The sequence below is a fragment of the Styela clava genome, chromosome 6 (assembly GCF_964204865.1).
Source record: "Styela clava chromosome 6, kaStyClav1.hap1.2, whole genome shotgun sequence".
NCBI lineage: Eukaryota > Metazoa > Chordata > Ascidiacea > Stolidobranchia > Styelidae > Styela > Styela clava.
The window spans coordinates 20,288,776-20,312,811 of NC_135255.1; the positions used below are offsets into that span (position 1 = coordinate 20,288,776).

Consider the following 24,036-nt stretch of genomic DNA (forward strand, 5'->3'; position numbering starts at 1 on the left):
CATATATTTGAACATCGCTCTGTTGTTTTTATATTTTATTTAACTTCGGCAAATCCGTTGCTATGCTACGGATTCCGTTGTTTACGTAAATGCGCAACCAAGTGGTTGTCGACGATTGATTTGAAGTGCTCAAAAACGGCGTATATTCCTGGCACTATGTCTATGTATGTTATCATTTTTTTATTTGCATAATAATAAACTCAACAGGTCCAAATCAACGCTGTGATATTATCACTCTTAGCGCTTCCTTTACGCCCGGAACTCCATCATGGTGAGTCGGATTAGACTAAACACGATCGATTACGTGAGGTACTGATATGATACTAATAGATAAGCATTCCTCATTATGACTATCATGTTTGGTCTATCGTATCTATACATTTCAATATAAAATATGTAATAGTTTAATGTATTGATATAATATTTAGTTGACAATGATTCAGAATAATCTTTAGTACAGCTATACCAATAATGAGATCCTGGACGGTATTGGAATTTCGTGATAATCGTTTTTCATTTTAGACGTTTGACGACTGCAGTAAATTGGTAATGCAAACCGCTGACGGCTAGCGTTTCATTTTGCATTTCTAAAGTTATTCGTTTTATTTATGTAAAGTTTGTTTTGTTAAAGAAGCTAAAGATTGATATATATTACCAAATATGATGTTTAAGTTGTTCTTATCGTGTTACGTTCTTGAGTTGTTGTCGAGCAAGGGTAGACAAGGTTGTTGTTTTTGCCCAACTAGACTGGCGGGGCCATACAAGTTTAACTAAAAAGTTCCATTTTGTAAACAATAATTTTGTTTCTCTCGTCCCCCAGTCATGCTCCAGTGATTGGGGCTTATTGCAGGGCTCTGTGAGGTCTTATTGAGCATCTAAAGCAGAGGTCGGGAACCCATGGCTCGCGAGAGCTATATATGGTTCTTTTGGTGACAGCATATATCTCCCAAAAAAATCTAGTATTCTAAGGCTAAGCTTACTATTGTTACCAGATTTTAAACTCTTTTTATAACCAAATTTGACGAAAAATTTGCCAATACGGTTGCGTGCCCAGCGTACGTCTATGTTATCTAAGAGAATTACCAGACAGGTATTGCGACAAAACTAGGGAATTCTGAAACATATTTGGTGACATCACAAGGCGATATAGTCGCAGAGCAATAGAATAAAGCTTTTCGACCGTTTGTACCTACTAGTTACAGTATTTGTCACATTTAAAGCGGACGAGCAAATCTAGTTTTCAAAATACTACGGAGATGCCTAAACGAAATAAGGGTGATGAGTATCGTAGATTTTCACAAACGGCTGAATGTGAGCGACAACATGCAGTATCAGATGTCACATTAAATGTATATTGACATTGTGTGTGTTGACTTTTGATTAAAAATTCCAGGCCTGATTAAGTGCAGAAATGCTATATGGCTCGCACGGAAATGAAGTTGAAAATATGTACCCTTTATGGCTCTTGACCAAAAAGGTTCCCGATCCCTGATCTAAAGACATGGGCATGACTAGAAAGAATAATAATTTAAGGCCTTAAATCGAGAATGGTAATAGATAGAGATGCCATATTTGGGTTATACAAGGTAACTGAATTGAAGTTTATGACAAAAATTGTCGTCACGGTCGAGTGACCAGGCGGCCCAGATTGAATTAAGCAACGGGCCGGATTTGGCTCGCGGGCCGTACTTTGCCCATGCCAGTTGTAGAGATAAAAGTTCGGTGTAGTTTTTTTAAAATTATGGAACATGTTAATCAGTTAAATACACAAAGACCTGTTCCTAAAATTTAATATCCTCGCTACGCTGACAGTTTATATCAGACTATAAATGAACTCCGTGAAGTGTATGCTGAGTAAATTAAACATGCATGCATTTAAAATATGAATTCAATCGTTTCAAAGAACTTTCAAGTTTACAGGCATCACACAAACTAGTTAACAAAAATTAATTTTGGTCGCTTCTTTTACATTATAAATGGCCGCAGTGAAGTTCATGCTGTTGGTGCTGTTTGCAGGTGAGCGGAACTACATTTTGATTACGGATAATAGAATGTAGAAAAATTAGGTTCAGGTTCCAATAAATTCGAAAATTTCACCCCTGATAGAGATGGGACATAAATTCCAACCACAGATACCCGCACCGAATTTAAAAAATACAAATTGCCTCCGATTCCTGCTTCCTAGAGAATGCAGATTTCAACACCACATTGCACTCCTAATATCTACAAACACCTTGATTCCAGCGATCTAGATTCCGTCTAGAGCAGTGGTTCTTGAACTGGGGCGCGAGAAGCTCTCATGGGGCGCTCGAGAGGTCACAAGATGCCCAGGACCAAACTCAGACTTTTTTTCTTGCTTACTTCAATTTCAAATTTTCCACGCAATTTTTAGTCTTGTTTCTTGTGTTTTATAATGATGTAATAATGTGCTGTTTATACGCATGCACAATGACCCTTTCCTTCCAATGTCACAATAAGCTACGCGCGACGAAATAGAGTAAGCATGCGTGACCACACGCGTTAAAAAAGTTAGCAATGAGTCAACAATGGCGTGACAATTGCAATTTGTGCGGTCGCTCATTGCCTCGTTTTCGTGGTTTTGCGTGTTATTTGTCAGTTTTCAAATGTGTTTTCAGAAAATAGTTGTAAATCAAATAACTTAATTACCATTATGTCTTCCGAGGACCTTTACTTTAGTGACAACAATTGAAAATTGATACCGCAAGCGCTGCGAAATACTAGCCTAAAATTAGCTATCAGTATTCAGTACATGTGAGCGACACGTGGTTTAATGTTTTGATTATGAATGATAGTTTTGAACATGTGAGCCAGCTTGTAAGCGCTAACCCTTCAAAGCATTCCCAAAATGAGCGTTCATAATTTTGCAATGGTAAAGTATATGGAGAATTTCCAGTTGTCAAGCGTTGGGGAAGGTGTCCATCTGCATAATAACTGTTAGAAAATGAACTGCTTTTCTTAATGCTGAAAATGTACATATATTTATCTGCACTTCAACTTGGTGTTTGTCAGAAGGTATTGGTACTTAATCTAGACAAGTTAAGCGAGCTAAGAAGTCTGTAATCGTTGTGTATTCTGAGAAACTAATGGATTTTTGAATAGCTCAATAGTGATGTTATGATGTAAACGTTTGATTGAGGTTTTACGCGTGTTATGTAAACGTTGGGGCGCAAAAAGCAAACGTTTAGTTACAATTTAATTTGACTTGGTATTGCAAAATGAGCGGAAATAAGAGAAAGTATGATTCCGTTTATCATAAGTATGGCTTTTACATACGTCAGTGAATGGTGAAGTCGTAAGTTTATGCTTTGACAATCTGAGCAATAACGCAATGATACCAACTGGCTTACAGCGTTATCCTAAAAAATGAAAAATATTTACTCCGAATCTATTTAAAATTTTATAGATCAGTGGTTTTCGAACTTTTTATGCCGCGCCCCCTTTTTAGAATTTGGTCAAGTTGCGCGCCCCACCTCAAAAATAACTAGCTAACAATAAGCTTCAAATAACAGATAGTGAGGCGTAAGTATGTTTTATTCAAAAAACACGTTGAAAATACTTGGATGGAACGTAAATATCCTAATTAAAGAAATGTAAACGTCCAAAATAAGGCGGGCAAGATCTAATCTGACAAATATTTTTTACACTCCCTCAAAAATTGTCTACGTCCACCTTGTGGGGGCGCCCAACCGTTTGAGAACCACTGATATGGATGAATAACCATTTCAAATTATCAACAAAAAAACGTTTTTGTGAGTAGGTGTTTACTGGAACAAGACTCAGCAAATCGAGAAGAATTATAACTGAAACACGCAATTTTTTTTCTAATACGAACGTATTGAGAATGCATTTTAAAAGAAAATATTAGATATTGAATTTGCCATTTGTTGGCGCTAATGAGCCTACTTCTTATTTCGCTCCTGGAGCGATATGATGATAATCGTTTTTGCCCCCAAGTGTTGAAGATAGTGTATAAACATACTAATTTGAATTCGTTTTTGGCAGGGTTGACTTTTAAAAATTTGAGTGTCGGAAACGAAGTCCAGTTTATGCAAGCGGTAAACGTCAAAAATTTTGAAAATTTATATTGAATCAAATTTGCCACAAAACTGTTTGCGTAACAACCCACCTTTAAAACAAAGCATCCTGCCCATCTGAAAAAGCATTTGGCCTCGTTTCAAAGCAAAAAAGCGGGCGCAAATTCTTTACAATTTTGCAAAGGGGGACGCGGCTCGAATAGTTTGAGAACCACTGGTCTAGAGTTATGTGATGACTCAGTTTGCAGTAAAAATACGCTCCCCCTCACATTGCTGGTTGAAACGCAAAAAATTTTTTTTTACCTCACAGGAACACTGCGGCCAGTATCCTGCCAATGCAATAATACTTCAATGCTTATAAGGGAAGGTATGGGCGAGATAACCTCTCCGAATTATCCCCCAAACGAATACGGAAAATCAGCTTCATGCTTATGGGAGTTCAAGCCTTCGGTAGATGGGAAGAATTACAGTCTCGGTCTAACGATTATTTATCAACGACTCTATTTTGTTGTTGAAAAGTTAGAGAAAGATTGTTCCGGAAATCATTCGCTTTTTATAAACAATGGTACGTTGGCGAGTTGTACGTCTATGTATCATATCACAATTTTAATAATATATCGCAAGTGCTGTATTATTACGTCACGTTTATATTATGACGTCATTCATAATGTATAATGACATCACATTTTTGGTAATTTCCCTGGGAATCCATGGATTATTTTAATTTGTAATAAACAATATTATAACTTATCTATCCAACACTAAAATAATCTCGTTATTATAGATAAACAAGACTGCAAAAGATACATTGGCTACCAGAATCAATACGTTCCATTGGTGTTTTATGATTCTAACTCATGTGACGCTGGATCCACCAATCAATCATTCTCTCCGGGTGTTACAATTCGATATACTTCCAAAGGATTGTTGTCGGGTTTGAATCAATCTAGTATAGGCTTCAAAATCCTGTACAATTTCACCGAATGTGGTGAGGCGTGGGCAAAAGCAACGACAGATACATCTCTCACAGAGTCTTTGGAAAGTAATATAGCTATATTTATTTCAACAATTTGACTTTGATTTATCAGATTAATTTACGTTGAACATACCACGAATTTTACTTCATATCATTACTTTAACCATTTGCCTTAACCCCATATCTACCATAGCCCAGAATATGCTACGAATATATATATATCGAATATAAGCCCTCCCCTTGAAATAAGACGTAGTCATCAATAACGCAAATTTTTTTTTTACCTAGTCGATAGAAAGAAATCGCTCCTACACGTTTTAAATGATTGGCAATCTATGTTTTGCAGTTACTTTGAATAAAACGAGTTATTTATAAGTAAATGAATATCAGATTTCATATTTTGTATATTGAATATCTCGTAGTTCTCTACTATGAGTTTGTTTTTGATAAATGAAATTATAAGACATTCCCCGAAAAAAAGCCCTAGTAATATTTTTCAGAAGAAAATTGAAATAAGACCCAGTCTTATTTTCGGGAAACACGGTCAGTTTAACTGGGTCGAACGGTAACAGTTTAACAGTAAATGCACACCTACTAAAAGATTCGAGGTGTGATTGGCCTAAACATGATTACGTCACAAACACGCGGACTTACAAAGCAGCCAATCAAAACATCATCTACCGGACACGTTACAAAGTCACAACACTTGACAGTTGTACTTTATTACTCGCCAATCAGAAAGATTTCACAACGCCCTTTCTTTTTTCCTCTGAGTGTCTGATTGTTCAAAGTCCTATTTATGAATTGTAAATGTTTGCATGTTCAGCAGGAACGATCAACACAAGTACTGGCACGACCCCAATACCAAGTGAAATGAGTCTAACAACTCTAATAATCCTTCTTCTTTTCATACTTATCGGTGTTTCACTCATGGTCGTGACTGGAATTGTATTCTTCAGGAAAAAACGGTGAGTATCATTTATAATTAGAATGATATATTTAAATTCTAACCAAATCTAATCTGGTGTTACTGTAGAGTGGGACTTGCATCAAGCTAGTGCTATAGAGTAGACTATAGCGAGTGAGTTCTACAACACTCTAGAGCGGGGGTGAGCAATTACTTTCCGCAGTGGGCTAGTTGCGGATATTAGACTTGGTTACCAGGCCGGAGTCTCAAAACTCAATATGAAAAACTGTGACTAGAATAGTTTATTCACATTAGCAAGGCCTGCGGTTATATCATAATAAAAAGAACAATGTAACAATTGAGGTCATAAGACGTTGTTTTCATCGATATTTCAAACGCAAATTTATATTCATAGAAACTACAGTCGTAATATTATCAGAATCGAGTGGGCCTGATAAAACACTTTGGTGGACACGAGCCGGCCCGCGGGTCTTAATTTGTCAACCCCTGCTATAGGGTGAAGTCTGCCGATGCGAGACAACTATATTCTCATAAAAACAACGAAGTTTATTTCCCCTACTACGTCCCAGGATATACAGTTCGGTCGATATATTTTGGGTAAAATACAGGCGTTTGCAGACCATATTTTCGGCATTATTGATGCAATCGCTTCCCAAAACTACTTCATATCATCAAAACTCATTTGCTTTCGAGTATTTTCCTTAAAATTATTGATTTTCGTTACATTGAGAGTTTCCACAATAATTTATTAAAATTGAACATCCAAAAACATTGAAATGCAAATCTAGGCAACCAATAACTTTTTTCGCCTATTTCACATCAAATTGTGCAAAAGACTGAAATCTGTGGACAGGGACATGGACAGATATTCCACTCGGCTAACACTGACAGTCACCGAAGTCGTAATAGAACTAAAATAAGGAAAATCGGAACGCATACTTCGTGTATACCCAAATATTAATAAATCACCTACTAAACTTTTTCACAGTTTACAACTCACATCAAATACCAACACAGCACCGAGGACGATCCATAATTTGTCTGAAATGAGAAACGCTATTCCCATGGGACGAAACGTGACTTCAGGTAAGTTAATACGTTTTTTAATATTTGTTTCGGGAGGGACGAAAGCCGACAAAGTGGCTTAATCATGTGGTGAACGGAGTTCTAGCGCCCTTTTCCCTGCTCATGCTGAATATGAGAATAATTAACTCTTCTTGATACATGGATTAGGGTAGCGGTACCAGTAACCAACCAGCAGTAGTCACTCACTCAAATATTCACCCTAAATGAGATTCCAATTTTCGAAGCTTCGTAAAATACTCAACGGTTTGGTGACAGAGCAATTCTCTGATATATTGATATATATTAGCTGCCAACGGTATAATTGCTTCTAATTGGTTTAGTTGAAATCTTAAGCCATTTCTATTACTAAATTTAGCATCGATGTTTCCATCAAATAGCATGTGGATACAAATGTGGTAATTATTTACTAAGGTGAAGATGATTACGAAGAAGTTCAAGCTGGGGCAACTGGTGAATATGAAGCGGTGCAACCAGCAACAGGTAGATACGTGAACATACAGCCCAAGCAGTCAGCTCATTGGTATGAAGAGATACGATCAACAACTGACGGTTACGTGGACGTACAGACCGAACAAGAAGCTGACGGATACGTGTACGTACAAACCGAACAAGTACTTGACGGATACATGAACGTACAAAACCAGCAAGCAGATTATGGGTATGAAGCCATGCAACCAACAACTGTTGAATGCGATAAAGTACAAATCAGGACAACAGCTCAGTATCAAGAAAGCAGACAAAGAAACGTAAACGTACATACCAAGCAAGCAGCTGATGGTTATGAAGAGGTACGATCAACAACTGCTGGATACCTGAACTTACAAACCGAATGGTTGGATGATGGGTACAAGAAAGGGTATATTAGGTCAACTACACAGAAGCAAGATGTCGCATATGAATCCATATAAAACTAGTTTTGCATAAATGATTCAAGCCATTGTTTGGGGATGATGGAGGTCTGAGGAGTGCTGGTATTGTACTAAGCAGAAAAAAATCATTAGCGCCGCCTTGATTTTAATAACGAAATGTTAAAAAAGTATTTGTCGGTAATCGATTCAAGCTCTTAGATTTTGTTACCCTATCTAATTTAGTTCGCTGTTCGCACAAACTACTTGAAAAAATTATAATTCTTTTTCTTAACTAACTGAATAATTACACATAGTGTAAGAATATGCAAGTATTGTCATGTATATATATATTATTTTTAAACAAATTCAATTATAATATTCAGAATAAAAGTTGAATGCATATATAGAAGCGATAACGTGGGTGATTTTGTGTAGAATTTCCTGTATGAACATTGCTATGTTTCATGGCATTTGAAACACACATGATGATGTGATGTTATATTGCATGTAAAAGGTAGAATTCTCGGGTGATATATTGATTAATACTCTAATGAAATGAGTTTCGGCATTTGTCTTCAATATAGCTCGACGGCTTAGAGCTTCAAGCTATGTTGTAATTTATAACCATAGCTTAGAAACTATTAGTTTTGATTAAGATGCAAGCAGGCATAACTCAGGCGTAGAGCGTTGGTTTTCAGTGATGTTTAACCACGATTCAATATGGGATAGAAGAGTTTTCTCGTCTTACACCCGAGAATATTAACATAGAGTCCTATATATATACTATGATCAAAGAGTACTGCGCAGTAAGTGATTTGAGTTTTAAACTTGACACATTACGAAACGAAGAGGATTGAATTAGTGGTAATCAGTTGGTTTTATTGATTATTCAATCCTTAGCGTTAGCGATGTTAGCGCAAAACAAATAAATATGAGATCAAGTCGATTCTGGTAGCTATCGTGGGATTTGTCAGTCGGTATCCCAACGCTTGTGGCAACTGCAATTACATTCGACAGGAAGAACAGGTAGTTTGAATTTACTAATGACTTCCGTTATTGGCTCTTAGTGTTTGATTATTAAAACACGCAAAGCAAACGCTTGTCAGTTGTTAGTACCGCACCTAATGTTCGTTCACCAAGTTCATATAGCAATGCCGAATTTAACATTAAAACAAGAGAGTAGGTATCAAATATATGAACACAAAGTTTGCACACCGGCAAAGTCTTAGCTGAGCAGAGAGAGACGGAACATAGGATGCCATTGTCTGCGACTAACGCAAATGTTGATATAGAAAGATCAATCAAACGTTTGTACAATAAATGTATATATTTGTTTAATTTTGTGCTATTTACCTATTCCTAGCACTAATGTGACCTCACATACTAACAACCTTGAACCACCCTAAAAACCATATGTTGTTTATACATAATACCAAATAGCAGTTCTCACATCAACTGTCTATACGCCGAAATATAAAAAATAAAATTTCAAAATGTCGCTTATCATAGCATCTGAGAATGAGAAGTCCGAGCGGTAATTTCGATTTTTGCTCTTTCCGGAGCTGATGTTTTAGATTTTTAAAATGTCAAAGTTATCAACCGAAAAAGGGACCTTAATGATAAAGAATTCAGAGTTAACAATTTGTTGTCTCGGAATCAGGAGACTGAATCGGGATCGATTTTTTTTTAATATGGAATTGGCGGCCAAGGTCAAATCTCTATTTAACGAAGGAATCAGAGTCGGTTTATTTCAAGGCGATTTGAAGGGGCTAGGCCTTATCTTAAGGGGAGGGCTTATATTAAAATCATGTTTAAAATTTAGGCTAGGCCTTATTTTCGGGGAAATACGGTAGTGCTCGAGAATGGCGTATATTCTTGTAAACGTTGCCACCGCCGTGTGTATATATTTAAGCATTTCTATAAGTATCTTCAACCGGCGCAACTGAACATGAATATTATCTTACCACTCACTACCGGAACTTGGTCATGACGAGTCGGATGAGGTTAAACACAATGGATCATGCGAGGTATTAATATACTACCAATATATATAAGCAACCCCCGCTACAGCGTACATGTTTGGTCCATCACAGCTATACATTACAATATATAGCATTAAAGAGTCTAATGACGTAGCAAGGATTCAGAATTATCTACTGTACAACTTTAGTTGCGATGTGATTCAGGGCGTTGTTGAAATTTTGCAATAAGCAGGGAACCATTTCTTCTTTATTTTATCATTAGTTTTTGTTTTATAAGTTGGTGTTAGAAGACCACATTAAATGGGTGATGTGCACTGCAGCTGACGCCTGACCTTCTATTTGACGTTTGTAAATTTGCGCGTTAGGTTTATGTACAGTTTGTCATGTTGAGAAGCTAACGAGTGACGTATATTAATAAAAATGGAGTTTAAGTTGTTCTTATCGTGTTACGTGCTTGTGTTGCTATGGAGATATCAGCTGGGCATGGTTTTCTGGAAATTTGGAAACTGTTGTTAGTATTTATGAACTCAAGTTTCTCGCCGATTTCTGGGAGGTATACAACTAGAGTAAAACGCTGAAAGCTCAACCCTCTATACCCGGGCTTTCCAAACTTTGAAGCTTGCGACATAGATATGGTACTTTGTGTGGAATTGGTGTATTCCTTACGACCCCTAAATTCCGTTGCGCGACCACCTGCAGGGGCGGGACCCCAATTTGGGAAGCCCTGTGCAATACAACGGCATTATAGTTTTATATATTATGAACAAATTGAAATAAGGTCATTCGCAGGCAAAGATGTTGGGAACTGCTATTAAATTGGAACAAATTGATCTTTATTTTAAACATTCATGTTAACACATGAAAGATAATGTAGGTCAATATGGAAGTGTCTGCTGCCAGAAGGCGATTACTTTTAATTCTTTCTGGCTCTTTGTTATATTCCCGTATTTTTTTCTTCGCACGAACAAAGAGATGGTATTATTTGTGTTTATTACTTATCGATCTTAAGATCGGTAAGTATATTGATAGGTATTTGTCTGTATGTATGTCTGTCTGTTAGATGCACGCGATATCTCACGAAAGCGAGATTGAATCTGCTCCAGATTTTGCATGTGCATTCATCTTATCTCGGACCAGAAGCCTATTGATTTTGGGCGAATTATGTCGTATAATTAGCGAGTTATCAATCAATTATTGATATAGTGATCTAGATTTTTGTGAAGCGAGAGAATTTTGAAACCCGCCGAGTGTGTGTGTGCGATGCGCAGTGCGCAAGTTACAAGAGCGGATGAATCGAAACTGCAGTTTCTGTTTTGGGGGATCCCCTAACTATCGATCGATAAGTCTTCGGTTTCCAATATTCTCGTTTATTACTTATCGATTTTAATCGGTAAGTATGTTGATAGGTATTTGTCTGTATGTTTGTCTGTTAGATGCACGCGATATCTCACGAAAGCGAGATTGAATCTGCTCCAGATTTTGCATGTGCATTCATCTTATCTCGGACCAGAATACTGTTGATTTTGGGCGAATTATGTCGTATAATTAGCGAGTTATCAATCAATTATTGATATAGTGATCTAGATTTTTGTAAAGCGAGAGAATTTTGAGACCCGCCGAGTGTGTGTGTGCGATGCGCAGTGCGCAAGTTACAAGAGCGGATGAATCGAAACTGCAGTTTATGTTTTGGGGGATCCCCTAACTATCGATCGATAAGTCTTCGGTTTCCAACCAATATTCTCGTTTGAATATTGCTCTCTTATTTAGTTATAATTGGTGACAAAAAAAATTTGTCCCAAAGTGGGAAAAGTCAAAACAGTGTTCCCAGTGGTACAATTCAAATCAATATTGCTTGGGAACATTATTTTTTTTCGCATATAAATAAATGCATGTTGTATCAAACTATGCTTTGTATTTGAAATATGCCCATGCGTCCAAATGTGTGGGTCGCTTTTTTTTCGGAAAATAGCATAAAATTTATTGATTATATTCCTATTTTATATTGAACTGTTGCCTGAAATAATTTGCCGATGTTAGAAATGTCATCGCGTGAAAAACGGCAGCATCTATTTTGTTATGCTGTAAGGAAAGCAGGGCTACTCAACTGGCGACCGCGGTCCGTATCCGGACCTTTCGAGTATTTTATTCGGAGGACCGCACCTAATTCTTCATTTTGGATCATTACGCCCACTTTTAAAGTTTATTTTATAAAATGACTTTTATTGTTTTAAGTATATATGAAAATAACTATAACACCATAATAAACAATCTTGATTAGATGATAATCATTAGCCGGTCGAGAAAGTGCGCGTTTAAGGATGCCGAAATATAATTTCTGGAAACACCGGATCCAAATAATTTTGAAGTTTTGTATGCGGATCTTCGGTAAAACAGTTGAGTAGCCCTGCTGTAAAGTCACGGCACAATTTTGAAAAATGACTGCAAACAAGCGCAGTTTTCTCGTGAGTGCAACTTTAAAGTAATTTTTATGTTGAAATGATTGTTTTGTATTAGCAATTAATGAATAATAAAAGCACTACATTCCGTTTAGTATTTGAGCATATTTTTGAGTCTGAAGTCTTGTTTAGAAAACGAGTAAAAACCTCACAAAAAAGTGAACGTATGCAAGTTTCATCCGCATAAGCATGTTCCTGAAAAACTCTCTCGTGACTTATTTTTACCGAGCCCAGCCACCTATCGAGTAGATGCCAATGTATCAAAATATAGATTTAGTCGTTTCGAATAATATTTCAGGTTTGCCAGAATCACATAATCTAGTTATTGTAATTCAATCCTGATTGCTCCTTCGGCGTAGAAATGGCCACAGTGCAATGTATTTTGATGGTGTTATTGGCAGGTGGGTGAATTGGATATTTCGATGATGAATAGTATAAAAATAGGAAAAGGTAAATATCAAAATATTCGAAATCTCGATTGAGATTTCACACAGAACCCATCACCGGATTTGAAGAAACAAATTATCTCCGGATTCCTACTTTGAATCAACAAAAATATTCAGATAAGGACATCCATTCCTTTGGGGGAAGGGGTGTCCCCATCTGCGTGCTTTTACTCCTGTCATACACACATTAGACAGAGTAGAGGAATGAAACCCCATCTGACTACTCAGAGGTCAATAAGCCCACGATATATTATAATGCCAAATGTTCGTATATATTCTAGCGTATGGTTGCACGATCGAATTGAATTCAAACAGGCAAATTGAAATACACACTTAAATCTTAACAACAGCTATACGGTTGAAATCCAAATCGGTAATCAACACAAAAACACTATATTATTCTCAACTCTTGAATGAAGGCCGGAAACACATCACATATCGGTCGATACAATGAAAGCTCGGCATGAAATGTAAAACCTTTGCTACGGTAACCACCGGCGGAAATAGCTAAAAAGCACCCTTTTCATCGAATTCAACATACTATTAATACAAAAGGGTTGAAAAACACTAAAATCCATGGTTCTATTCCCACATTCGCTACACTGTATTGCGTTTTTGAAAGACACAGTTAATTTTTTTTTTACATATGACAAAAAATCCATTTCCCGTTCTTGCAGGAGGACTACAGCCAGCGTTCTGTCAATGCGATAATACTTCACTGGTCATAAAGAAAGCGAATGGCGAGATTACTTCTCCGAATTTTCCCTCAAACGAATACGGAAAATCAGCTTCATGCTTGTGGGAGTTCCAGCCTCCGGCAGATGGAAAGAATTGCAATCTCAGTCTAACGATTATTTATCAACGACTCTATTTTGTTGAAGGACTATCTGGAATGAAAGATTGTTCGGGGAATTATTCTCTTTTCATAAACAATGGTATGTTGAAGTCTATGAGATACACAAGCGTATAGAGAGAAGGAATAGTAGAGTCTACACCCCTGAGATGTATGTGGTTTAAAAAAAAGGCGCGGCGTAACCTATAACGTAACTTTCTACTCAAACTGATATTCTCGACTAGCCCCCTAAGAAATTAGTAACAGAGCAGACGCCAACGGAAATATGATAAGCCGAATTAACAGATTTTCATAATATATGATAATGATAAATACCATGGCATGAATACGTCTAATTTTTTTGTGGTGAAAAAAGAAATTACGTATTTGATTAGCTAAAGTTTATATTACAAATTTTGAACTTTTTCTTATCATGCACTCCTACATACTTATATACTAAAATATTACACTAAAATACTTTCGTTTTTATAGATAAACAAGACTGCCAAAGATACATCGCTATCCATAATCCGAAATACGTTACATTGATGTTCTATGATCCTGGCTCATTTGGGGCTGGATCCACTAATCAATCATTCTCCCCGGCCGTTACAGTTCGATATACTTCCGAAGGATTGTTGTCGAGTAGGCAACAATATAGTATGGGATTCAGAATTCAATACAAATTCACCGAATGTATTAAAGGTATGCTTTCGTGTCTTGTCTTGGTTATTGAAAAATAAATTCGTTTCATAATGAAATAAAGTTTTGTTTACAAATCCATAGATGTTGCATACATGCTTATGGAGTAAGACTTGAAGCCATAGCTATATTTACAATTTCTGATCTTCCGACATTTGAAATTGAATTGTTGGAATCGAAATTTTTAACTGAAACTGTAATAGTAGGCTTGCAAACTGGGTTTTAGCTTCTGCATTCCTGGGTTGAAGCATGCTTCGTGTTAGTTTGTGTAAAACATGAAATTTTCGACGCTCCAGAAATATGTGTACCAATATGGAGGTAATTAATTTTGTTGGCACTCCCGTAGTATGTGAACCAAGATGACGCACAACCTGATAACCCTAACCTGATACACATACTATGTTAAGGTTATGCGTCATCTTGGATCCATATACTACGGGAGCACCATTTTTCCCCCTACTTCACATCAAGTTGTGTAAAAGGGCTGAAACCTATGGGCAGCGGGTATATTCACTTGGCTAACACAGACAGTGTAATAGAACTAATATAAGAAAAATCGGAATAAAATTACTGTCTAACCTGGTACTAAATACTGCAACAAATTTTCTTTTCAATCCGAAGCCGATTTATGTTAGATTGACTACCATTTGTTCCAGTAGTATAGGGGAAAAAAGCGAACATTGCAATTGCTGAAGGTTATCAGTCCTAATCTGCATTATTATCTTAAATAACTACGAACCAATTACGCAAGGATAATTTATCAAAAATATGTAACTTAATAGGAATTTGAAAATGGAAATGGGCAAATCGAAGTTTAAATCCAAGATGTCTAATATTCCTATATAAAACATACAAATTACTTTCTTACAGTGCCAACAATAAGAAATGAAGTAGGAAATGTGTCTACAATCATCAATAATTTGACATGGACAAAGCCAACGTTCGATACAACCCAGACAGAGTCGTCAAAAGGTAAGAAGATATGATATGTTTACTCTAACAATTTTCATATTTATTTTTGTATTTATTCTAACCCAGAACATACCTTGAATTTCACTTCATACTATTACTCTAATCATTTGCCTAGCCCTAAAGTTTTATATCTATGCTAACCAAGAACATACCGTGAATCCCACTTCATATGCTCACTCTAACTACTTGCCCCAAAGTTTCATATCTATTCCAACCCAGAATTACCCATAAAATTCCACTTCATATGCTTTTTCTAACAATTAGCTTTATGTTCTATATTTATCCCAGTCCAGAACATAGAATGAATCCCACACCATATGCTTATTCTAACCATTTGCTTGAAGTTTTATATCTATCCTAACCCAGAACATACCATGAATTCCCGTACATATGCTTACTATAAGTATTTGCGTATAGTTTTATATCTATCCTAACCAGGAACAAACCATGAATCCCACTCCTTATGCTCACTTTTACCATTCGCATAAAATGTTACAACTGTCCTAGCCTGAACATGCCATAATACCCCCCTGATATACTGACCTCGATGCTCTTCACTTTAAGATTTATATCTATTCTGAATCGGATACAATGGATTTCAATTAGTAGGCTAACTATTTGCTTAACGTATTGTCCATATTCTTATTTATATCCATGGTCTGTCCCAAAACATTCGATTAGTCACTCTTGACAACCATTGTATAAATAAAATTTCCTGTTTAGGTGGTGGAGAAGTTGGGCGGTCTCAATACTCTGTTTTATTTGGTAGTTCTAATACGATACGTAAAACATGCATAAAATTTGCTTAGTTTTGAAAACTCAGAAACAAAATACTTAAAACTTAACCTCAGTGCACACAATTTTGTTTACACTTGCTTATAGCATCTGTCACACCCCGCCAGTCCACCTCTTAAATAAATGGGCGTTGAGAGAGAAAGTTGTTATCAAAAACTAATTCTGTTGTTGGGGATATTAACTAACATTGTATTTCTTTAATACTTAATTATGAGCGATGTATCAATTGATCACCAGTAATGGTGATTGTTTCGGTAGTAAGATATAATAGCACGCAACCTGCATGTTGTTATTTGCTGCTGTAGACTCTCGTTCCATTATAATCATTAATATAGATGTTTATATCAACAGAAACAGTCAACACTAACACTGAAAGAATTTTGAGCACAAGCGGAATGAGTCAATCAACTCTGATAATTCTCCTCTCCATACCAGAATTTATCCTCGTTTCAATCATGGTCGTGGCTGGGATTGTATTCTACAGAGAAAGACGGTGAGTATTAGGCAAACTAGAATACTAAATCCTAATCGTAAATCTCCATGGTCATATATTTATTCCATCGCCAACCGACAATAACAAAAAATATGAAACGATATGTGAATTCATAAATTTCATTAGAAACCAAAACTGGTTATCGAACCGGATAAGATATATCATACATTTTGCAATAATAATAGATCTTGTAGCCAGGTTGTGTGTTACGTTATCATTTTATCCGTGAATATTCTATTCTAATCATGTAAAGAGATCTCAGAAAAGTCACGTGTCATTCTCTATGAAACATTGTTACGCAAAGAGGTGACTGTGTAGCCGAGTTATGTCTAAAATCAATCTTACACGTATTAGACGAGATACTACACCCATGAACAAAATTTACATACTATATATTTTTACAGATCCCGACTCTCCGCTCAAACCAATACAGCACAGGGAACTGTTTCTAATTCGACTGAAATGAGGAACATCGATTCTGCGAGACAAAACGGAGGTTCAGGTAATATGATAGTGCGGTTCCATTACATTTGAATCCACGATAATTGCACCTGCATACTATTGCACTTATGGAAGTTTTTTTTTTTACGGATATTTGAACCCATACTAACCCTAGCCCATGGGTTTTAGCACCCGCACATGGATTGAACCCGCGGATATACACATGGGTTCAAATGTACGTGGATTCAAATGTACGGTCACCTGATAATGCGTTCAAACACAAGTCTCCGATAATTACTAATATGCTTAAAAACTGTAGGTAAATATTCATTCGACTTCGACTGCAGATTGAGGTCGGTCTCCGACTCCCTAAGTATAAACACTTGTTACCCTGACTCTGCTTTGTAAAAGAGTTCTACTTAGATTCTAAATTAAAACACTGGGGAATTCTGATAACAAAAACTTTTGTGCACGCAATCCTCCTTTAATAGAATGATAAGAATGACTAGTAAACGCACTACTATTTGAGTTTTTAAAGAAAATTTTGTCTTATATTGTCAACATTAAAAGTATGATATCTGACTCCGACCTTGTCAGTTTGAAAATACGATTCCAGTGGAAACATGCCGAACTTCGACTCCATATCCATTTAAAAAAAAAACTTCTCACCTCAAAAAGTTTTAAAAACTTATTGCGTGTTTATGATTACTTCCGTTTGAACATGGTTCGTGCTGTTTTTGACTTTTTCTTACTCAGACATCGATGAAACGACACATATCAGTGCTCAGTTCAGTAGTCACATATCAGATATTTTTAGTTTTACCAATGTCCAGCGTTTTCTAATTAACCTAAGACTATTTGTCCTCAGAAACCAATCAAGCCATGTACAATACATGTAACTAGATGTTTGTGACGTAAATCACATCGAGTCTTCTGATTACGTACCAAGACAAACATTGTCTTGCAGGTGATAAATGATTTAATATTGAATAACGTTTCTGACACATTATGGTACTAAGTTAATACAGTAATATCCCAATACAAAGACTAAGATTAACTATATATTCAGGTATTGATGGCTATGAAACATTTCAACCTGTGCCATCTGGTGGATATGAAGAGGTGCAACCAGCAACTGACGGCTACGAGAAAGTGCAAATAAGGGCAACAGCTCAGGAACAAGAGAGCGGATATAAAGCCACGTATGCGAATATTGCATAATAGCCAGAAGACAAGCATTTGTGCAACAATACCGTGAACGATTTTTCCGTATCGACCGACTTTCTACTACAAAGTTTATCTGTTACTCACTTATTTGTGGAATTCGCAACGACTTCATACGTATTAATTTGTCGCCGTCAAAATATTTCCACTTTGAAATGTTTCAAGTTTCGTCTTTTAATGTCGTTTAAATGATTTCCCAGATTAATGCTTCCCTTTCCGGGGGCACGTGATCCTCCAAAGGGGCCGCAGGGCTGTTGCAGAGGACCATCATGCCAGGCGCAAAACTATTTTTACTTTTCCTTTTACAATAAAACCTCCCCGTTCTTCCTAGTTTCATTGCTTAAAATGACATTCAATTATTTGAATAATGTGTTCGAAGAAAAGTTCCATTGGTGTTGAAATGAAAAAACTATTCAAGTCTGTTCTATATTCTATCTATTTTACGCTCTAATTCAGTTGCTATTAAAGTTGCACGTGCTGATAGATTACGTGATAAGTGGAAATGAAAAACATTTTTTTCCCATATTTTATCTATTTAATTATTATTACTGTTCACATTTATGCAATTTTATGGCAGCGTACTACGTAGCACGAGGTAGGTTCTTTCGAAAAGTTTTAAAGAATCAAACTTTTTTTGTTAGAGTTTTCACTTCAGTCTTCATTGAAACTGAATTTTAAGTTGTTCCAAAGTCCAAATCCAGCTTATTACTGTTATCCTGTGCAAGGTTCCCTCTAAGCTGAGCAATTGCGCAGTGCCAACAGAACATTTGCGCAGTAAAATCTCATTCTCGCGCAGTTGCAACATTTACTTTTCAAAGCGTGGCTCATATTTCATATGTCATATATATTTATTAACGCTTAACTAGAATGCTCGTTCTATGTTTCACGCGTATTTTTGTGACCACTGGTCATTGTGATGTCGCACACGTGTCTGTCACGCTCAAGTACGTTGCTTTTTGTATGCCGGTGGGCCAGTGCCGCATTTTGAAATTTTCATCCATCATACAGATGGAGATATGGAAGAGTTAGAATTATGATAGATTTCAAATGTTGCACAGCTGGTGCCCACTTTTTGTTACAGGAAATTTGTTAGTTGCGCGCTCGTAGCCGTACGGCTGGGCTAAACTAGTTGGAATTTGGAGGAAGGGCTGAGTTTGTTTAAGCGAGTGCTAGCGCCGTCGGCTCTTGAATCTCCCGATTGGAACACGAGAGACCATGAGGTTATACTGAATGATACCGATGTTATATAATAAATATGTTTCGCCTGAAATTACTAGAAAGGTAAAATGTATTTTTCAGGAAGCATGACTAAAAAAAAAAAATTGATTTTAAAAGTAGAATGGCTAATTGCAACAGTGGAGCGTTTGACACTAATTTGCAATCGTGATATCGGTATGCATAAGTTAAAAAAACTTCTAAACTTTCCGAAATTTATCGCTATTCCGCTTCAATGAATGTGATATTCTGCAAAGTTTGTCGGGAAGTGGCACCTAATAGTGATTTGGAAAAGGCATGGGTGGGAATGGGAAGTTGACTATCTAAACCGCCATTAAAATCAGAAAAAAGCATATTGACGTACTAGATCAGTGGTTCCCAACCGCCGGTGCCGATCCACGAAGCTTTTTTGCCGTTTAGCGAGAAATTTCGTTTTGTTGATTTTCTGCCGTCCCAATCGAAGCCGAAAATACGGATTTTCGTTGGTTTATTACGCATTTCTCTTCCGCCGTCATATTACTGTTTGGTGAGGGCGGTATTAGTCGCACGGCAACGTCTTGGCGCCGTGTAATCACACTTTTCGATTTTTCATTTATGATTCATCGCGAATTCGATCCGTCAAATCTCGTAAGATTCGTAACCTGGAAATCAGTCTGCGTGCTTTTTCTGTTTTGCATGCTTTTCTTCATTAATATTACCATCCAAATAAAAGGTTTTGAATATTCCTTTTTTTAAACCAGAAAACAGTCAAGAACTGTATAATATTACAGAGTATGCCTTTGCATCCAGCAAAATATAGACTTGTTGCGACCCTGCAGGTGGTCATGAGACGCGCAATAAAAACATTGAGATATTTTCTAGATGAGCACAGCAGGATTTTGACCCCCTGGTGCCACGTTGATATGATGGCACACAACCTGAACATAGCATGTGTACCAGGTTCAGGGTTCAGGTTGTGCGCCATCTTGGTGCACATACTTCGGGAGCGTCGTTAAATGTGTGTATTTTTGGCATTCCGATAATAGGCTACTATTGTAACATAAAATTAGTCCAAAAAATCTTTCGTTATATTGCCATCACTAATGTCACAGAATAGTTTTATGGCTAGCTGGGGAAACTAGCGAAGTTGACTGATGTGCTTGGCAGTCTAAATTGTTATCTGGCTTTCTAACTTTTCGGTCGGAAATATATACTAACAATATTGGCATTATAGAAAACTAAAAATCAAATGCGGATTTTTTTAGCCTAGAATGGCTATGCCTGATAACTATGTGATTGCACAATAAAAGTGTTTGTTTTGTATTGCACTGTTTACCTATTCTTGGCACTATTGTGGCCCGCGAACAATGCAAAAACAATTTTGTGGCCAGCGAAGCCGACAACCTTGGACCACCCTGCTATAGGTCATTGAAACCATAAGCAACGACTCATCTAGTTTGCGTTTAGAATGTGCGTTACTTATTAAAATACGAAGCCAACACATACGGGTTGCAGTAAGAAGTCTTTTTACGAGGTCGATAGTTGAAATAGTGTGAATTCGTATATGGGGTCCTTGGTTAAGCTATTTGTATCTTCAAACACAAGGATCTGACAATCACCAGTGATATATATATTATTACAGCGTGTGGAAAAGGAATGGTATTTTGGCAGAAAAAAGGCGACCTTTATGGTTTGCGAGTGAGTAAGTGAATGATATTTTGGCAAAACATAGCCGACCTTTATGGGTTGCGAGTGAGTAAGTGAAGAATATTTTGGCAAAACATAGCCGACCTTTATGGGTTGCGAGTGAGTAAGTGAATAATATTTTGGCAAAACATAGCCGACCTTTATGGGTTGCGAGTGAGTAAGTGAAGGATATTTTGGCAAAACATAGCCGACCTTTATGGGTTGCGAGTGAGTAAGTGAATAATATTTTGGCAAAACATAGCCGACCTTTATGGGTTGCGAGTGAGTAAGTGAAGGATATTTTAGCAAAACATAGCCGACCTTCATGGGTTGCGAGTGAGTAAGTGAAGGATATTTTGGCAAAATATAGCCGACCTTCATGGGTTGCGAGTGAGTAAGTGAAGGATATTTTGGCAAAATATAGCCGACCTTCATGGGTTGCGAGTGAGTAAGTGAAGGATATTTTGGCAAAATATAGCCGACCTTCATGGGTTGCGAGTGAGTAAGTGAAGGATATTTTGGCAAAATATAGCCGACCTTCATGGGTTGCGAGTGAGTAAGTGAAGGATATTTTGGCAAAACATAGTCGACCTTCATGGGTTGCGAGTGAGTAAGTGAAGGATATTTTGGCAAAACATAGTCGACCTTTATGGGTTGCGAGTGAGTAAGTGAAGGATATTTTGGCAAAACATAGCCGACCTTCATGGGTTGCGAGTGAGTAAGTGAAGGATATTTTGGCAAAACATAGTCGACCTTCATGGGTTGCGAGTGAGTAAGTGAAGGATATTTTGGCAAAACATAGTCGACCTTCATGGGTTGCGAGTGAGTAAGTGAAGGATATTTTGGCAAAACATAGTCGACCTTTATGGGTTGCGAGTGAGTAAGTGAAGGATATTTTGGCAAAACATAGCCGACATTTATGGGTTGCGAGTGAGTGAGTGAAGGATATTTTGGCAAAACATAGCCGACCTTCATGGGTTGCGAGTGAGTAAGTGAAGGATATTTTGGCAAAACATAGCCGACATTTATTGGTTGCGAGTGAGTAAGTGAAGGATATTTTGGCAAAACATAGCCGACCTTCATGGGTTGCGAGTGAGTAAGTGAAGGATATTTTGGCAAAACATATTCGACCTTCATGAGTTGCGAGCGGGTAAACGACGTCTATAGATCACGCGAGGTACTGATATAATACTTATATATGAGTAATCCCCGCTATTGCGTTCATGTTTGTTCTGTCACATCTATAGGTTGCAATATATATATAACACTAAAGAGTCTAATGACTTTGTACTATTTATCTGTCAATATTTCAGAATGATCCACAGCGCGACTACAGTTGTGATGTGATTCAGGGCGTTATTGAAATCTTGCGATAAGAAGGGAATTAGGTCTTCTTTATGTTATCATCAGTGTTTGTTTCATACGTTGGAGTTAGACGACCGCATTAAATAGATAACGTGCACTGCAGCTGACGCCTAACCTTTTATTTGGCGTTTATAAAGTTATTCGTTATTTTCATGTACAGTTTGTCATGTTAGAGAAGCTAACGAGTGACGTCTCTTAATAAATATGGCGTTTAAGTTGTTCTTATCGTTGCTACATTCTTGTGTTGTTGTTGGGATATAAGCTCGGCGTATTTGACGAGACAAATAATTTAAAGCCGATAGGTATACAACTGGAGTAAAAAGTTTAATTAGGTCTCTATATCGGGGCTTCCTAAACTTTTAAGCTCGCGACCTCTTCCAATATTGAAATTTCTGTGACCCCCGTCTAATCGGAATTGGTAAGCAGGCGCGCCACTTCTCTGATCCCATGTATTCTCTCGGAAACGTGGAATTTATGTTTTGCAGCAGTTTTTATAATAGCGTTTCGAATCAAAAGTCTAAAAACGTATATTAGATATAGTAGCGGAAGGTGGGGCACGTTGGGACATGGGGCACAGTGGAAAATCAGCTCTGACACTCATACTATATCCGCAATCCTGTCCGCGGTTCGATGTTTCAATCCGCCCTTCGGTGAGTTACAACGTCCCCGCGAACGGACAACGGACGGGTAGAGCGGCGCAAGCTATGAGGTGAAATTGGTTTTGGAAGGTTGAAACTAAAATTTCACCAATCCATTTTTTTCTACTTTAGCATTTCCAACATGCTAACCACCGTCTGATATTTTTCAGCTTTACTCCACTGTAAAATATTCATAACGTTGGCGAGTGGATGTGCCTTCCGAATTTCGCCGTGGGATGGTCTGAAAATATTTGTTTCCTATAGGAAACAATGGACCGGGTTTCAGTGGGACATGCCCCACAGGGCACAATTCGAGAGGGTTTGATACAATAAGTGCTTAGAGACCTAGAGATGCGTTGTATTTTGTGTAATAATATGGTTTCTTTCGACCCATGACCTAATATGGAATATATTCGAGAATCAATAATATTTCCAGATTTAGATTCGGGGAAGGAAATAATCAAATTTGTTTGCGAAATTTTTTGTCGAAATATCTATCTATATCAAAACTATTTCAGTTGAACATTGATTCTAAGAATATTAAATCTTCAAAGTCTCCCTGTTCTTTAGACGATTATGCTGATTGATTGCTTATTTTTAAGGGCATACTTCGTTGAATTTTGACAGACTGACCCACTGTGGCCCAGGGTCTGTCCAAATGTGCCCCACAAGTGGGGTACAGTGGGACACTTGACAGACGTTTTTCAAAGCATTTTGGTAGTAATATGTGTGTCGCAAGGAGATTTCCTAATCGTTGAATAAAAGCTACATCTACCCCTCTATGCATTAGTCCCGCCAACTTAAGTGAATATGCAGAATCAACGGCTCAAAATATGCAAAAGAAAAAAAGTGTCCCAACCTTGCCCACTTTCCCCTACTGGTGTACACTTTGCGACCCTTCGTTGCGAGCCCACCTG

At 37.2% G+C, this 24,036-nt stretch overlaps 3 protein-coding genes across 5 annotated transcripts; all 3 read left to right on the forward strand.

Moving 5' to 3' along the window:
- Nucleotides 1-450: 450 nt before the first annotated feature.
- LOC120331966 (uncharacterized) lies at nucleotides 451-8,296 on the forward strand. Of its 3 annotated transcripts, none has more exons than XM_039399160.2 (6): nucleotides 451-546; nucleotides 4,366-4,620; nucleotides 4,840-5,097; nucleotides 5,858-5,999; nucleotides 6,948-7,045; nucleotides 7,457-8,296. In XM_039399160.2, the coding sequence occupies exons 2-6, from the start codon at nucleotides 4,407-4,409 to the stop codon at nucleotides 7,951-7,953; spliced, it is 1,209 nt and encodes a 402-aa protein (XP_039255094.2). In that variant the 5' UTR covers nucleotides 451-546; nucleotides 4,366-4,406; the 3' UTR covers nucleotides 7,954-8,296. The 3 variants fall into 3 exon arrangements, with proteins under 3 accessions (XP_039255094.2, XP_039255095.2, XP_039255096.2); XM_039399161.2 differs by lacking the exon at nucleotides 451-546 and adding an exon at nucleotides 1,669-2,016 and having other exon boundaries at nucleotides 5,861-5,999; XM_039399162.2 differs by lacking the exon at nucleotides 451-546 and adding an exon at nucleotides 1,672-2,016.
- A 4,337-nt stretch (nucleotides 8,297-12,633) lies between these two features.
- LOC144424256 (uncharacterized) lies at nucleotides 12,634-14,270 on the forward strand. Its single transcript, XM_078113382.1, has 4 exons — nucleotides 12,634-12,732; nucleotides 13,455-13,712; nucleotides 14,102-14,217; nucleotides 14,259-14,270. Exons 1-4 carry the CDS (start codon nucleotides 12,693-12,695, stop codon nucleotides 14,268-14,270), a joined length of 426 nt encoding a protein of 141 aa, XP_077969508.1. The 5' UTR covers nucleotides 12,634-12,692.
- On the forward strand, nucleotides 14,191-18,543 carry LOC144424289 (uncharacterized). The gene is made up of 5 exons (XM_078113441.1): nucleotides 14,191-14,314; nucleotides 15,182-15,283; nucleotides 16,430-16,571; nucleotides 16,976-17,073; nucleotides 18,082-18,543. The coding sequence occupies exons 1-5, from the start codon at nucleotides 14,272-14,274 to the stop codon at nucleotides 18,231-18,233; spliced, it is 537 nt and encodes a 178-aa protein (XP_077969567.1). The 5' UTR covers nucleotides 14,191-14,271; the 3' UTR covers nucleotides 18,234-18,543.
- Nucleotides 18,544-24,036: the final 5,493 nt, after the last annotated feature.

Excerpts from the sequence above, each read along its gene's own strand:
- LOC144424289 (XM_078113441.1), top strand. The coding sequence starts at position 14,272 with ATGGGATTCAGAATTCAATACAAATTCACCGAATGTATTAAAG. Across the intron at positions 15,284-16,429 it reads CCAGACAGAGTCGTCAAAAG|AAACAGTCAACACTAACACT; the intron begins GTAAGAAGATAT and ends TTATATCAACAG. Across the intron at positions 16,572-16,975 it reads GTATTCTACAGAGAAAGACG|ATCCCGACTCTCCGCTCAAA; the intron begins GTGAGTATTAGG and ends ATATTTTTACAG.
- LOC144424256 (XM_078113382.1), top strand. The coding sequence starts at position 12,693 with ATGGCCACAGTGCAATGTATTTTGATGGTGTTATTGGCAG. Across the intron at positions 12,733-13,454 it reads TTTGATGGTGTTATTGGCAG|GAGGACTACAGCCAGCGTTC; the intron begins GTGGGTGAATTG and ends CCGTTCTTGCAG. Across the intron at positions 13,713-14,101 it reads TTCTCTTTTCATAAACAATG|ATAAACAAGACTGCCAAAGA; the intron begins GTATGTTGAAGT and ends TCGTTTTTATAG.
- LOC120331966 (XM_039399162.2), top strand. The coding sequence starts at position 1,977 with ATGGCCGCAGTGAAGTTCATGCTGTTGGTGCTGTTTGCAG. Across the intron at positions 6,000-6,947 it reads GTATTCTTCAGGAAAAAACG|TTTACAACTCACATCAAATA; the intron begins GTGAGTATCATT and ends ACTTTTTCACAG. Across the intron at positions 7,046-7,456 it reads GGGACGAAACGTGACTTCAG|GTGAAGATGATTACGAAGAA; the intron begins GTAAGTTAATAC and ends TTATTTACTAAG.